The sequence below is a fragment of the Squalius cephalus genome, assembly GCF_949319135.1.
Source record: "Squalius cephalus genome assembly, chromosome: 3".
Taxonomy (NCBI): Eukaryota; Metazoa; Chordata; class Actinopteri; order Cypriniformes; family Leuciscidae; genus Squalius; species Squalius cephalus.
This window is the reverse complement of record NC_137124.1, coordinates 15,620,506-15,637,020: the sequence shown is the minus strand read 5'-3', so window position 1 is coordinate 15,637,020 and position 16,515 is coordinate 15,620,506. Positions and strand designations below refer to the sequence as shown.

Genomic DNA, 16,515 nt, shown 5'->3' with positions numbered 1-16,515 from the left:
TAAGTAGACTCCTCAGAACATGTGCACCAAATATTACCGTGAGTGCACTTCATGTGTTCTTGCTGAAAGTATAAAAACGTGTGCCTCCTTTAGCTTCAAAGCTCAGTTTACTGCATTTATTTATGTGTGTGTATGCTTTTATTTCCCAGAAAAGCCATGTGCTCTATACTGTACACCCATTGGCAGTGATGCACCAGTACTAGTGGCAGAGCGTGTGCAGGATGGAACGCCATGTGGACCGTATGAGAGCGACCTGTGTGTGAGCGGAAAATGTCAGGTGTGTACTCACGAGATTTTTAAAGGCTTTTGAAATAAGTCTCTTATGCTTACCAATATGGCCTTTTTTTTTTTTAACAGTAAAAAAACTGTAATATTATAAAATATTATTACAATATAAAATGCATAGTTTCTCCTTTAATAGATTCTAAAATGTGATTTATTCCTGTGATGCAAAGCTGAATTTTCTATCATTATTCTAGTCTTCAGTGTCACATGATCCTTTGGAAATCATTCTGATATGCTGATTTGCTTCTCAAAAATAATTTCTTACTATTATCAGTTTTTGTGTCAAGGTTTCCATATTTTTGTGGAAACCGTGATAAATATTTTCTAGGATTTTTGGATGAATAGAAAGTTCAAAAGAAAATTTATTTAAAATATATTTAAAAAAAAAGAGAGAAACATGCGCCGTTTTAGTGTGTATCCCTTTAAATGCAAATGAGCTGCTGCTGCCAGCACAGAGGGCGGAGCTTCAAGAGCTCACACTCAGTGTCAGGACAATCTCATCTCACGGAATGATAATATCAAAACAGAAACTCTCAGTAGCGGTGTTCATTTCGACCCGGAGTCGGACAATGATGCCTACAGAGTCAGAGAATATGAAAATAGAACAGGTATTAATTAGGGTTATAACTTATTTGTCATCTGCTTTTATTCACTATTAATACAAGCCTGCTGTAGCGGACCCCGTCCGAATGATGGCCAAAAATATACTGATGTGTTTAATGAAGTTTATTGTACATCACACAAAAGATGAAGCGTCAGTTTTACTCCAGAAAATCACAGTAAAAGCTGAATAACACAGTATAAGAAGTGCGCATTAAAGTCTTATCCATAAACTCTCTCTCTCCCTTTCATTATCATCAACACACACAGCGAATTACACAAAACACTTGTTACAATTAACAGTAAACAAATATATACACACCTTTTCAGGGGGTGCTTAATAAACTGGTCAACTTTATATCCGTAAAACAACTCCTATGAACAGAAGTGCACACTCTCTCTTTCATTACTGCCGTGACCAGTAACGTTAGGCCTATCGCACCGGAGACTGTAAGCTGGATCACGAACAGTTGGTACAGATCCATCCTCGAGTAACAACGAGAATAAATGACGACTGCTATGTTCATTCTTACATCTTATAACAAAACATCTCATTTGCTTATAAGACATTCTTGTTTACGGCTGCTTCGGCGTTGAAACAATAGCGGACTGTGTTTAGCTCACTCAGGGCGGGTCTACGCTAATACGGCAGTGTCAGTCAACAGTTGTGGGAGGGGCTTGTGAAATCTAAGTCACTTGAGAAATCTACGTCATCTGAAAACCGCTTGTTCTGAGACACTGCTTATGATTTATGGGGATAAAAAAAAAATCACTGGGTGGAAGCATTTTTATCATTATAGGGTGGTTGTGTACACACACTGCCAACACACATTTATGTTCAAACACCATGTAAAAGTGAATTTTGCATAATAGGTGCCCTTTAAAGGTCAGCAACACATTGGGTTGAGTCTTCGTCCTCCATTGGGACTCCAACCATGATTGCGGTTGGTGTCCACCTGAGTTGACGTAATTTGCCATCGTTGCTTTTTTCAAGAATGTACGACTCCCATTGACAGGGGAATATCCAATCTGTCAGTTTACATGGCAGTAATGTCAGATTTATTTCCACATATGAATGAGGCCTGAAACCGATCTGAGAATAATGTAATCCATGTGCTTTTTTCCTGCTTACACGTTTGTGGGTCATATCCGATCTGTGCCACATGGGAGGAAAGAATCGGAATTGGGTCACTTGAACCATGTAATATAAATGTGGCCTTAAAGACAGAATTAATACCAAGTAATATGTCCCAAAGCTTGCCTACTCTTCTGCTACACACTCAAAAGTATATACTTTTTCTGTGCTCATAATTTAGTCTCACAGCTTAGTTGTAACCGCTGTTTCTACAGTCAACCACACTGTTGCTCAATGGCCACTAGTAAGAGCACAAGACTGAAAGGAGGTCACAGTCTGCAAGCCGCCTTCACTAATAGAAAGCAGGACTGAAAAAAAAAAACAGGTCAAAGTGTCTGGAAGTGATTTTACTGTGTGCACTTTAACACACGCACACACACACACACACACACACACACACACACACACACACACACACACACACACACACACACACACACACACACACACACACACACACACACACTCACGTGTGGTTACTGTAAGTGAGCATAGGGATTCATCAGGCCTGAACATTGACTACATCCCTTCATGCTATAATATAAACAATGCTTGGCCTGAGCAGATTCAGGGTCAGTTTCTGGCCTGGTTTTTGCTGACCACAATCCCAGAATTGCTGTTTTGGGGATAGCGCTCATATTCACGATCTGAATGCAGCTCTTGTGTCATCTAGAGGGAGTGAACGGATGATCAGCGCCAGAATCCTCCAGTGAAAATACGATTTTAGTGACCTTTTCCTGTTTGTTTATTCGATTCCACTTCGTTCAGACTTTTAAGCAAGCCTATTAAGAACAAAATCACTGACAGAGATTACCTGGATTTCATGAAAGCTGTACATTATTTACACACAAAATCAAAACGAAACTATTCTTTTAGTGCATTTAATGTTATACCTTAATTTCTGATTGTTGTCAAAAGTTTCTCATTGTTTTTTCTGGTGTATACTGATTTATACTGCATCTTAACCAGACAAGATTCCAGTTTGTCCATGCAAAAAAATGTGTGACATGACACATTCGATCATATACAACCAATCAGAATGGTTCTCTCTGTTTGCACACTGTGTAATTCCTGAGGTGAAATGGAGAATGATTTCCTGTGCATCCAGATAATACAGCAGTTTTACAACAAAATGTACTAATGGCATTTTCAGCAGGAAAGTACTTTAGGTTTTTGAAATTATTCGTTAAAGATTTACATGATATGTCAGTGCTTTTATTTTCAGGCATGATTTTGTTGTGTTTGAAGATATCCAACCATTTGAGCAATTATACTTTATGTGACTTGATGTTGTGCCAAAGAAATCAAAAGTATATTGTGGCTCAACACTGATGTGTTATCAACACTAGCCTTTGCATGTTCTTTTAGCCCAATGGATGGATTTACTGAATGGAGAAATAAACTCAAAGATATTTTGACCCTTTACATACTGTTTTCTTTCTTGTAAAGCACAGTTTTTTAAAGAATCTTTACACAGCTTCTTTTCATACAGTGACACTTGATAGTGACCACGTCAGTCAACCGTTTTGAGCATGTTTCAGAAATGTCACGGCCCTTACCATAACTGCGAGTTTCAACACACTTCTAACAGAACTCAACCAGACCTCGTGTTCATTCCCAGAAGAAAACTCGAGACTACAATGGAGGCGTTTCAGGGAGTTCAAAAACAGTGCTTACTGATATAGAGAATAACTCCGTTTGGGTGTGACTTTGTGCTTTGTACAAGTGCTTTGACCTTTTTCATGCTCAAACAGCAACATTACACACTAAAGGAAGTTGAAAATGTAAAAAAGCATAATAGGTCCCTAATAAGATAAATCTTAACAAGATCAAGACAAGAGTCGATTCATGAATATGTAATTGACATTTCTGTAACTCATGAATCATGAAATAGAAGTAGTTTTTTTCTTTTTACTCTGCCTCCTTCAGAAAATCGGCTGTGACGGCATCATCGGTTCATCTGCGAAAGAAGATCGCTGTGGCATCTGCAATGGTGATGGCAAATCCTGCAGGATCATCAAAGGAGACTTCAACCACTCCAAAGGGATGGGTGAGTCAGAGGAGAATAATAGAATCATTTGTGTTCTGACGTTAACACAAACTTAAAGCAGCTCTCAGTCTTGCTCTAGTGCGTCAACAGGCCTGCTGGTGCTCAACACAACAGGTCTTGTAGACTAAATTATACAAGAGGCTCAGCCTCTCTTACCTCTTCTGACGGGCCACTCCTGTAGTTTCTTTGTAGTTGTCTTCAGTTTGGAGTAGTGAGTGTTGGCTTATTGAATTGAACAAAGATCCACAGTGATTATTCTCTTCCATTGACCATGTTGGTTTTGTGTCTCTCAGTCCCTCATAGCCTTTGTAAGAAGGTTTCTACGTGTGTGATGTCGAAACCCAGAGCTGTTCTCAAGTGTTTCTCATGTAAGATGCATGGTTTGACGTGTGTGTGTGTGTGTGTTTGTCATCTATCAGGTTGTTTTGATACGGACTATTCTATGGGATTAACACCTAACTGCTCTTTAATAATTATATTAAACACACCTTTATACTATGAGAGTTGATGTCCTGATTAATTTCAATACAACGTATACGCTACTGTTCAAAAGTTTGTGATCAGTACGATTTTTATTATATTTATGAAATAAGATTCTTTTTAGTGTTGTTATTTTTAACCAAAAAAAAAAGTTACACAGTGTACCTTTAAAGCTACACTTTGTCATTTTTTAAGTTGATTCTTAGCAAAAAACACTTTGTTCTTTCAAAATGATATGTGCTCATTAATGTGTAATTACTTCTACCAACTAATCAAGTATTCTCGTAAGCGTAGAATCTGCCATTTAGAATACATACGAGCGAGTCGCTCGAATGGCGGCAGCCGTGTTGCGCCTCCATCTTGAAAATACATTAGCCAAAGAGGGACATACCTGGAAATTCAAGCTTCGCCTTTCGCGTTTTTACACTCAGTGGCACCGTGACGAATGCGAGAGGGAGATTACTCACGACTGCCGGCAGATTTGAAATAATACGGCCACCGTAGGAGTTAAAACGCCCTCGGAATGGGAGGGGCTAGAAAGTAATATTCAGTTGGTAGTCATAAACAATTTAACCGCTAGATGGGAGAAAATCCTACACAGTGTAGCTTTAAAAAAATTAGATTATAAAACTTTAAAATGTTGTCTTAGCAATAACTAATACTAAAATAAGAATAAATTACAGCTAAATGTAAATATAAAAAAAAAAAAAAAAAAAAAAAAATATATATACAGTATATATATATATATATATATATATATATATATATGACAACAAAAATGTATTAAATGAATTAATTTGTTTGATCAAAAATATATCTAAAAATTGAAATATTATCAGAATTAAAATTACTGTTTTTTTTTCTTTTAAAACATTATAAAACATAATTTATTCCTATGATGGCAAAGCTGAATTTCCAGCTGAATTTTTCTCTAGTCTTCAGTGTCACATGATCCTTCAGAATTCATTATAATATGTTGATTTAGTGCTCAAGAAACATTTCTTATTGAAAAACATTTAATGTTGAAAACAGAATTATTTGATGAATAGAAAGATCAAAAGAACAGTATTTATTTGAAATAGAAACATTATAACATTATACATGTTTTTACTGTCACTTTTGATAAATTGAATGGATCCTAACTGAATAAGAATTTCAAAATTGTAGTGTTCCCAAACTTATGAACAGTGTGTATAATTGTATTGGTTTGTCAAGTTAACATGTTCTCATATTGTTTTTCAAAACCTCTAACCAGAGGATAAAATTCAAAATTTGTCACAACAAATTTCCATTTTCTGTTTAATATGACATTTTCATTTAACTGACATGCTCCATAAGGTCTGTGTCTGTGAATGATTTAACATTGTAAATGAGGTTAAAACTTTTTTGTCATTTGAAAATCTTTTGCTCTCCCTCATCAGCTGAGTAAGGACTCTTGCTCATGGGTTATATGCTATTCACTGGACTCAGTCCGGATGACTCCAAGGTCACTGTGTGCCTCCCAAAACTGCTTTAATACCGAATGTCCCTATGGTCTTCAGCTGTTCTAGCTTCAGGCCATTATCATCCTGTCCACTGCTGAATGTGGGAATATATATGTATGCCCAGCCCTACAGGGAACGAGTCAGGGTAAAACTAAGGACTTTATACTTTGCCGGGAGTTGTTGCTGAGCCAAATAAAGACTCTACTTTGTCTAAAGCTGCATGCACACTTTACAATTATTGCTGTCTAAGACAAATTCAAGAGACTAAATCAGAAGTCATGTTATTTAGCATTCCCATCATATTATGATCATATTAAAATTAACTCAAATTCACAGTCCACAAATTCCCCCTTTTCACAAGTGCTTTTTTGGCTTTGTGCATGTGGATGTGACACGGATTGATGGAGTAAAATGGCCCGTTAGTGCTGTTAGTCTTGACTTAGCTAACGTGTGTACCACACTACAGTCTGACATGAAGGACAGTTGATTTTGTACAGTCTGCTTTTACTAAAGATCACATGTAATCTGACAAAGAAAAGAGAAAAGACAAACAATCAATAGTTCCAGGCATTTCAGGAGACCAGAATTGAGCAATTTCTTTCATTTGCAATGTTTTCGTCTTTTAAGTCTTTAAATTAATCTTTTGGGCTTCTGAAACCAGTTCTCACTGTGTGAAGGTGTGTTTTAGTGGATCTTAAAGAGCAGTCATGAGAGGACTTTACTCCTATAGAGAGATCTGGCTCAGTCTTCTTCCACTTTCACATTTAACCACATTCTTAGCAGCCTTTCTACTGGAAGTATTTTTCCCATTCCCATTCCATATGTACACTACTGTTCAAAATTTTGAGATCAGTTTTTTGAAAGAAATTAATTCTTTCTATTCATCAAGAATCCTGAAAAAAATGTATCACAATTTCCAACACTGATAGTAATAACAATTGTTTCTTGAGCAGGAAATCAGCATATTAGAATGATTTCTGAAGGATCATGTGACACTGAAGTCTGGAGTAATGATGCTGAAAATTCAGCTTTACCATTACAAGAAAAAATTACACTTTAAATTATATGTTTTATTTCTAATTTGTAAAAACATTTTTACAATGTTTTTGTCTTTTATTATATTTTTGATCAAATAAATGCAAGCTTAATGAGCATAAGAGACTTGCAATGTTTATTAAAATAGAAATATATTTAATTTATTAAAAATATTCAGATATTGTAAGTTTGAGTTTGGAAACTTATTCAGTTGCATCATTCTCCATGGGAGTGTGATGTCGCTGCTCATACTCATTAGCCACAGTTCCCATGGTGACAGTTACTTAATTTAATAATGAATTTGACTGACTTATGGCTTCTGAAGAATCACAATTAATCACTTAACTTCAGAGCTCATGATAAGTCTTTATTGAAACGTTTACATGTTACCACTAAACATTGATTTCTCTAAGAATGATTCTTAAACTGTTGTGCTTAATTTGCACAATGTGTCCTGTACTTGTGTTTATGAGTCTCTCTCAATGCCTCAGCTTGGTAAAATCATCTGAAAAGAAGCAGATGTTTAGTTTAAACAATATGGTTAAAATATGAGGTCAGTAAGATTTTAAGAAACGAGTCTTATGCTCACCAAGGCTCCATTTTTTTTAATCAATAATACAGTAACAGTAATCAGTTTTCTCAGTATCAGTAGTTCCCTATCAGTCAGTCATGTTCAACGTTAAGTCAGAACGATTGACGAATTGGGGATTGCAGTGCAGACTGCTTGAAGTGGGTCTTGCACGCCAGTGATGCGCGGGTTGATCCAAAATGAGCGGGTGCCTGCGGTCACCCGTTACGAGTCATCCAAAAATATTTTTAATGATATTCGGGTCGGTCGGGTCGTTTGAAATAAAGATGCCAATTAAACCTTTGTAATTTATATAGTACTAGACACAATTTTCTATGAAATACATAGGCCTACACTTTATTGGCTGAATAACTGGCGCGAAGATGACGCACGAGCTCAGTCTGCAGGTAGAGATGGAGGCGGCAAGAGAAAAGGTGAAGACTGGGGAGTGGAAGCTCCGCAAATACACAAATAGAAAGAGCAAAGTGTGGGAGACATTTGCCGAAATAATGAAAGATGATGACCAAAGTGCTGGCTTTGTCATGTGTACTTCTTGCGATGCTATTTACACATTTGATAGCCACAAAACTGGCACGACCAACCAGGCACGGCGCCAGGATTCCAGTTTTGGATGGGCCAGACCAATTGTGGGTGGGCCTTAAATTAAAAACGTTAAATAAAAAAAAAATGTTATCCAATCACTGCTTAACCTAATAAAAAATATTGACTAATATAGCCTACTGTTATATTATGTGTGCGTATACATAATATAGATTTTAATAGCTTGATGCTCTTTAAATATTTTGTTGCATTGTAAAAAGTTTCGGTGCATAGGACGGAGTGGACCTCTCTGCGATCGCTCTCCATGGTTCTGACCAAAGAAGAGCGCTTTGGAATCTCCATTACGCATCATACGCATCACGAAGACTCTTAAGGTATAATTTAACTAAAGGTATACTACCACTAAAGGTATATCATTGCTAGGCGTCTTCAGGGCTATCATCCACTCGTGAGGCAGAGGCGCTGAGAGGCAGAGGCGCTGACGCCCTCCTAGCAACGGCGCTGTTTTTGGTAAAACATGATTTTGACGACTTCATTAAGTTTTGTTTTATAGAAAACTCTTTTTAAAAGATTTTCGTTTTGTATAAATTGTATCTTAATTTTGATCAATGTTTTATCAATCAATTGCCCGTATTTAATAAATAAGAAGCAAATATATAGCAGACAATGTAATAAGGCGCCGACACGATCACTTGCATTGCATGTGAACTGGAGGGCGCGGAAACTCAGCTTGTGCCTCACAGATTTGAGAAATATAGGCTATATATTACAGAAAGCTTGAAATGTCTACTTTTAAGCGAAAATATTCAAACCAAAAGAAATAGGCTAATTAAATTAATATAAGGGCGATTTGTCCACGAATGGCTTAAATTAACAACTACTAGTTGACTAGAAAAAAAATTAGTCGGAGGCACTTATTCCACATATTTTGGAAACAGCAGGCCATTCTGGGTTGAGCGAGCGACCCTGCGGAATGAGTGAGCGGAGCGGAATATTCAGAAATGCGCTCTCCGCTCACGAGCTCTGATCAGAGCTCACACACCCCCGCACCCCTAGTTCCTACGTCTATGGCCCAATGACGCTACGATGAGCATTTACTACTTTTAAAAAATGCGGGTCAGGAAGCGGGTCGGCTACAATATTTTCTTTTTCTTTTTTTGCGGTCCGAGTTGCGGGCGGGTTAGTTGAAAACGTCGGTCGGGTGCGGGTTGTTTATACATTGACCCATGCATCACTGTTGCACGCCATGCAGAACCAGTGACCGTCCCTGTGCGTTTCAGCACTAAGCTTTTTCCCTAAAAGAGCAAGCAGAGGGCGAGCGCCTCTTAGAAGGCTGCTCTCCATCCATGTGTTTCTGGATGTGGTCATTTCCTGTCCTCATCTGATGGCCGCGATCGCTGTTTCACATGCATGGGCATAAGCATGCTGAGAAAGCATTTGTGCGTGTATACCCAGAAGGTGCACCCTGTGCTAGACTAGAGCCGCATTTCCACTGAAATTACCCGGAACAATTTGTCCCAGGAACTTTTTTCCCCCCAGATCTGTTGCTAGCCGCATTTCCACCACGGTCTAAAGTACCGTGAAGATTAGGCAAATAGTCCGGTGATTTAGGACTGTGCGCAACTTTACAGTTCCCGCTGGATTTCATCCTCTGAATTTAAGCTTAATAAAGCCTGAACCTCGTCGTCAGTCCATCGGTCGTATCTTTTAAACTCCATTGTTGATTCGAATAGCAGACGACTGTTACTGCACGCACTGCAACAGATGGTGGTTGAATAAAATGCTGCGTGGAGTCAACCAATCAAAATGCGGCATGAACTCAACCAATCAGCATGTTCAGCGCCCAAGTCCCACCCCTGAAAGTTCCTGAACTTTGATAAAGTACTACCTCGCTAGCAGGGACTTTCGGAGGGGGAAATATTTACCCGGAACTTCATTTAGACCCTGGTTCCTGCGGTGTAAACACACAGAGTACCACCCCAAAGTTCCTAGTTCCCCGGGAAAGTTCCTGCGGTGGAAACGCAGCTTAGGTGCCCATGTGTATTGATTCCCCTTCGGGTGAACCCACATGTGTATTCTTACACACTACCGCTTCCCTTGGCTGACCTCGCCCTGTCATCTCTGCCCGGTATTGACTTCACCCTAGCTAGGCTGGATCTACCACAGAGACCTAACGGTCTTTAACGGTTACCTCCCTATGGGCAGGATGTGGTCTCCATAGTGTTTCTTTCAATTTGTCAATACATGTAACAACCACACACACTTTTCTCACCTGTTGATGCCACTATTGGAGAAGCGAGTGCACACGTGATCCCGATAGCACTTAGTCAATCATCCACAGTCCATACTTCCCTTCTGTTATTCCCTCCAGACATATCACTCATTCTCATTATTTGTTTGTTTTATGTATTAATATTAAATTGTGTGTTATATGTTGGCGTTACCGGGCTCAGGTTGGGTGAGCGATTATGGCATCATCGGACTATGCCGCGTCGGCGCAGTGGACCAGAACCCGGTGAAACCATGTGGTGTCTATATGTGGGATACCCAAGTTTTAGGTTAAAGACAAGCAGTAATTTGAGTTATGTTTGTCTAATTTATTATGTTATTATGTTTATTGAAATTTGTTTGTATAAAGTTAGTTTTTTTATAAGGTGGAAGTGTATGTCAATCCGAATGTGGAAGATATCACCTTATGACACTGGCCTATTAATGGTGGTGGCCAGAAAAAGGGGTGGAGTCTGGCCTTTAAAAGCAGCAGCCAGACTCCAGAATAGGACTTGTTTACCAAGTCGAGCCAACGTGCTACTGCGGAGTCGTAAGCTATATTGTATATTGTGGAGACTTGTGAGTTTATATACATATTCGTCTAGTTAAATCTTTTTGATTTATTTTGTTGGTTTATTTTTGTTGTTTTGTTACTTTGTTTTCGGGACTGTACACTTGTATATATTCACTACTGGATTATTGGACTTTCGGACACTTGTAAATAAATACCACCATACTCTGAAGAGTGCTACGGGTTGAGCAATCATTATTTTTATTTATTTTTTGGACTGTAACACATCCGCAGTAGACTCGAGGTGACCCAGTTGGGCCTGCCAAAGGTCTACTGCATCACATCAGTGTTATCCAAATAAGTCTCACTGTGTGGGTAAGAGGGAAAAGCAGTGATCAACTCTCTCTCTCCTCGTTAAAGCCCTGTCCTTTCTCCGCCCCAGCAGGTGGGGGGGGGGGGGGGGTGGATTAGACGGCTTATGTGGGGCTCTGTAAGTGGCAGCAATTGCAGCGTTTTGGTAGGGATCCCAATTCATCAGTTGTTTGGACGTAACGTCTGGGAACAGCTAGGTTACTAATGTAACCCCCGTTCCCTGAAGGAGAGAACAGAGACGTTACGTCCCGTTGCCACAATTGCTGTACCACCACTGAAATGGCCGTGACACCATCTCGGCTCCTCAGCGCAAAACTTGAATGGCTGAGTTCAGCACGCTTCCATTCAAACCCAATTCGCGTGATGTGGTTCGCGATGCAAATCTCACTCACCAGTGTCCATTGTCTTGTTTTGTTTACGCTCGAGGGTGATTGGGCTCACAGGCAAGATCCCCAATTCGTCAGTTGTTCTGACGTAACGCCTCCATTCCCTCCTTCAGGGAATGGATGTTACATTAGTAACCTAGACGTTATTCAATGATGAAAACAGTTGTGCTGCTTAATATTTTTGTAATATTTAGTTTTTTCAGGATTATTTGATGAACAAAAAGGATTGTTTACAAAAAAACATTTATTTTTTATTTGATATAGAATTATTTTGTAGCAATATCAATGTAATGCATCCTTGCTCAATAAAAGTATTAATTTATTTTAGAAAAAAATCCCAAACTTCTGAAAGGTAGTGTATGCTCAGCTAGAAGCATCACCCTCATTTGTATATAATGTGTAAAACTGAAGCAAAATTAAGTCCCTGACTGTTGTTAGATGCTTGCTGAACAATGACCCCAATGTCTTTGCTGAGGCTTTAAAGGAGTAATTCACCCAGAAATGAAAGTACTGTCCTCACCCTTTATGTTGTTCCAAACACATAGGACTTCCTTTCTCTTCTTTTTTTCTTTCTTTTTTTTTTACCGTGAAACCGAAAAATGGATGTCAGGTTAGAATCCAAGAGCTTTTGTTGTCCATAGAATGAAAGTGGATGATGATTTATACTGCAAAGCTCCCTAAAATTACAAAAAAAATGTCATAAAAGCACAATAAAATAGTAGTTCATATAATTTTTTTAAGATTATAAACTCAAACATTCACCATAACATCATCATCATTTTGCATTTCACAGAGGACAGAATATTAAACATAATTTCCGTCTTTGGGTGAACTATTCCTTTTTAATAGCTAGACATCACCGGTACAGTAGTGTTTCCTGACAAATTTTACTCCGTCTTCCAGGAGAGGCCATTAAACATTTGGCAGAAAATGTTTATTGGAAAGTCCTACATCTATATCCTTAACTTTCATTATTTGAGATTAATTACTTTCTATAACAAAACCAAATAGAAACTTAATCCTGAAAGTCTGACGTTATTTCAGGTCCTCCAGATGTGGTGGGATGTGGAGGAGTGTGTGTTTTTGATCTGGGTTTGATGTGTTTTATGCTAATCAGGTGGATGGTCATGTGGTGTTGGGTGTTTAACAGGGGGTGGTGGTCTTTTCTATGTGGAGTGATAACTGCATGTTTGTGATCATGCCAGGAGGAATACGGTGAGTTTAAGGCTACGTTCACACTGTTCGTTTTTGGGATTGACAAATGTATTTACTTACAGATGTGAGTCTCAAAATGTCTCATTTACACAGCAACTTACAGCAGCAAATTTCTGTATGAACTTGCAACTGGAGTCAAGCCCGTATTCTCTTACCAGTAACCATAGCGACAGTGACAAAGATGGCGACATCCATAAAACTGAAAAGTATTATCACTTTTGACATGACAAGAGTCCAGTAGAGCCGCGAGTTCATCCGAAAAATCTTCATTAACTGTCAGCAGCTTTTAGCGTTTGAGTCATATGTAGCACACAAAACTGACAGGAGCCGCTCCGGTGGTGGACAGTGACTGGATCTAAAACCTTCAGATGACACACAGCTCATATCTCCGTCGCTATAAGCTACAGACACATGGTAGACTCGCGTTTGATGTGACAGACAACTATATGTCCAGTCCGGTTCGGTTCACACAGCACAGGTTCTCCAGTTGTGAATCCTGAAAATTTTGTTTGGTTATAGAATGCGATTGTCACTCCTACTAACTGAACTGTGTGTGAACGTAACTGTATTAAGGACTCAAATACAGGACTGACAACCGTATTCTGTTGCTGTTTGAACGTGGCCTAAAACAGGTTTGGTGCAAAGTGTGGGTCTGTAAATGAAACCAACACTTGTCAATAATCATTTCAGACTGTCATCCAAACTGCAGGTCAAATCATCCCAGTCAGGGTCACAATAATCTCGCCCTGCAAAACATGTTTCACGAAGCTGCCTGTGTCTGTGAGACCTCAGCGTCAAAGGTCTCTTCTTTAAATGAGCTGAACTGATGGCAATTACTCATATACGCATGAGCATCAGCCATTTGTGTGCTGTAATCTCCTTTCTTTCAGGGTCCTTTCCTTTTGCTCAGTGTAGTGATGTATTGATTGAGACTTATCGTAATCATTGTGAATGGTCTGCTTTGATTGGCCATGAAAGTACTCTATTTGTAGAATCATGCACCTGTGCCTGCCCACTTGTGCACCAGTTTGAAATAGCTTGAATTTTTTCATTTTCCACTCTTCTTTCTCTGGTTTCTCCCCTTATTTCTCTCTCTCCCAAAGGTTACATTGAGGCAGCTGTCATTCCAGTGGGAGCTCGACGAATCAAAGTTGTGGAAGACAAGCCGTCCCATAGCTTTCTGGGTAATTACTCAACCTGTTACCATAACAACGGTCTTCCAAATGGCCACACAATGGATCACACTGAGATGGGACCAACTCGATAATGGCTGTAGATAGGAACTATGCCAGGTGGTGTCTCTTGTTCTACGTTATGACAAATGATGCTTCAATGCTGACAAGCTGCTTGTCACATTAGGATAAAACTCACAACAAGGACGTTTTACATTCATTTGCTTTATTCTGCTCTAAACCTGCAATACTAAGTAAACACTTTTTTTTTTTAGCCCATGAAATATTCACTTTTATGAGTGAATGTCATAGAAAACAATGTCTAGGTAATTTTTGATCATAGTTTCATGACAATTAAGCACATTTATGCACCAAATTCTAATTACATTTAATACATTTTATCTAATAATATTTAAATTATATATATATACTGTATATACAAGGATGGCAATGTATTTGTATATTGATATATATATTTCACCTTAGACTTCTCATTATTTCTGCAATACAATGTTGATTATATATTTTTTTATTTTATCCCACATTACAGTAATAGGACTTAATCATAATTGTCTATTAACAGGCTTTAATTTGTTCTTTCTTTTTATTTTAGGGTGAAATATGCCAGACATATTCTTAACTTTTGTGAGATTCACCCTTGTATTTAGTGAAACGCACTTGAGAGAATGTAACTCATGAAACTTAATTAAGACTTTATTTGTCCAGCTGGCCCACAATTGATGAGCATATTCATTGTGATTTAATTTATTTTAATGAGTCAGGGGTTTTTGAAAAGACGCCTTCAACTTTCAGAATTAATGTGTCTTGTCGTCCAATTTCACAGACATAATGCTGACAGATTATAATAACGCTTCACTCTTCATATTCTCAAATAAACATCCATTTTCCCAAAGGTCAGGATCACATGACTGCCTGGATTGAAGTTATTAAAAATGCCCACAGTCTCAGATCTTATAGACTAAGTTTCATAACATTATAAAGTTTAGACTTACTATAAAATGTCTCATTTCGGTTAAATGTTTAAGCAGCATTGCTTGCATTTTGTTCTATAAAGCCTTTCAGCTAACGTTGAACTGGCAGGATTCATTCTTTAACTCATACGCAGGGAGATGTAAACATATGTCTAGTTTGGGTCTGGTTTGCCATCTTTTGTAAGAGAACAGAATGTTTTTTTTGTTTTTTGTTTTTATTCCAGCCAAAAGCTTGAAGTGACATGAAAGTGAACCCCTCCCATTGAGCTCAGCGCAGATGCTCTCCAAAACAAACCAGGCTATGCTTTCATTGCAGCAGACTGTGGGCAATCACATGTCTTCAGTTTCTACTGCTTAGAAACAATAATGTAGTCGTGTATGTGTATAAAAATAGGATGAATGTGAGGTAATGATGGAAGAATTATATGCAATAGCTCATATCACTCAAATGCATGAATGGTGAGAATGTGTTTGAGGTGCATTTTAAAAGGGGAAAAGTTGCTCTGGATTCTGGACTGTGTAAAGGCAGAGATGTTTTGGATAAAAGTAAAATTATAAAATGCTATAAAAAAGGGATATAAATGCTATAGAATATATTTAAATCCCCACCATTACTGTCATGAAGTATACCTTTAGATTGGTGCTGTACCTGTACATTAGGGGTCTTCAACAGGCATCGGAGGGGACCTATTTTGTGTTAAAGAGGCCATATTGTGCCCTTTTACAAAGTCTTCATTTTGTTTTTGGCATCTACTAGAATAGGTTTTCATGCTTGAAAGTTTAAAAAACACATTAAATGCTCTGGGGTGCATTTCCCAAAAGCATTGACCAGTTATGGTCGCAAGTTCCGTCGTTACCAACATAGTTGAAACATTTGGCGTTTCCCGAAACCATAGCTCCAACGAACATTCACAAACAGCATCGCAAACTTGCATGGTTGGAACTACAACTCTTGAGCTGTGGTTACAAGCATATTTTCTTGTTAAGATGACGCATGGACTCAGATGATGTTCTTGGGCATAATAAGCGAGCTAACATTCAGTAAATTTTATATCTTTCATCCCATTTTAATATATATATACATTTTAACCTATATATTCTAGCGTGTCAATGATCAGTGCCATTTTTGAAGAGTGCACGTGCATAAATGCGAAAGCGAACCCTGGAGTATGACGTAGAAGGAACCCACAATGAATCAAACATTAAATAAGGCAAAACGACAGGGTACCAAGACAGTTCGTAACAGCTGCATGTCAGAAAAATGTTATGTTACATGGAGAAAGTTAATGACTGAATGAACCGCATATATATATATATATATATATATATAAGGGAGTAAAGTGTACAACAATTACTGCATGTTAACGTGATTAAAAATGAACGGCTTTCTGTTGTTTATGT

At 38.2% G+C, this 16,515-nt stretch overlaps 1 protein-coding gene across 2 annotated transcripts in view; it reads left to right on the top strand.

Moving 5' to 3' along the window:
• adamts17 (ADAM metallopeptidase with thrombospondin type 1 motif, 17) overlaps positions 1-16,515 on the top strand; it is a 123,332-nt gene that overhangs the window by 70,035 nt on the left and 36,782 nt on the right. For both annotated transcript variants that reach the window (XM_079866515.1, XM_079866514.1), the window contains exons 14-16: positions 150-277; positions 3,950-4,070; positions 14,054-14,134. In XM_079866515.1, the coding sequence (XP_079722641.1) occupies positions 150-277; positions 3,950-4,070; positions 14,054-14,134 (330 nt within the window). The remainder of the gene's footprint in view (positions 1-149; positions 278-3,949; positions 4,071-14,053; positions 14,135-16,515) is intronic.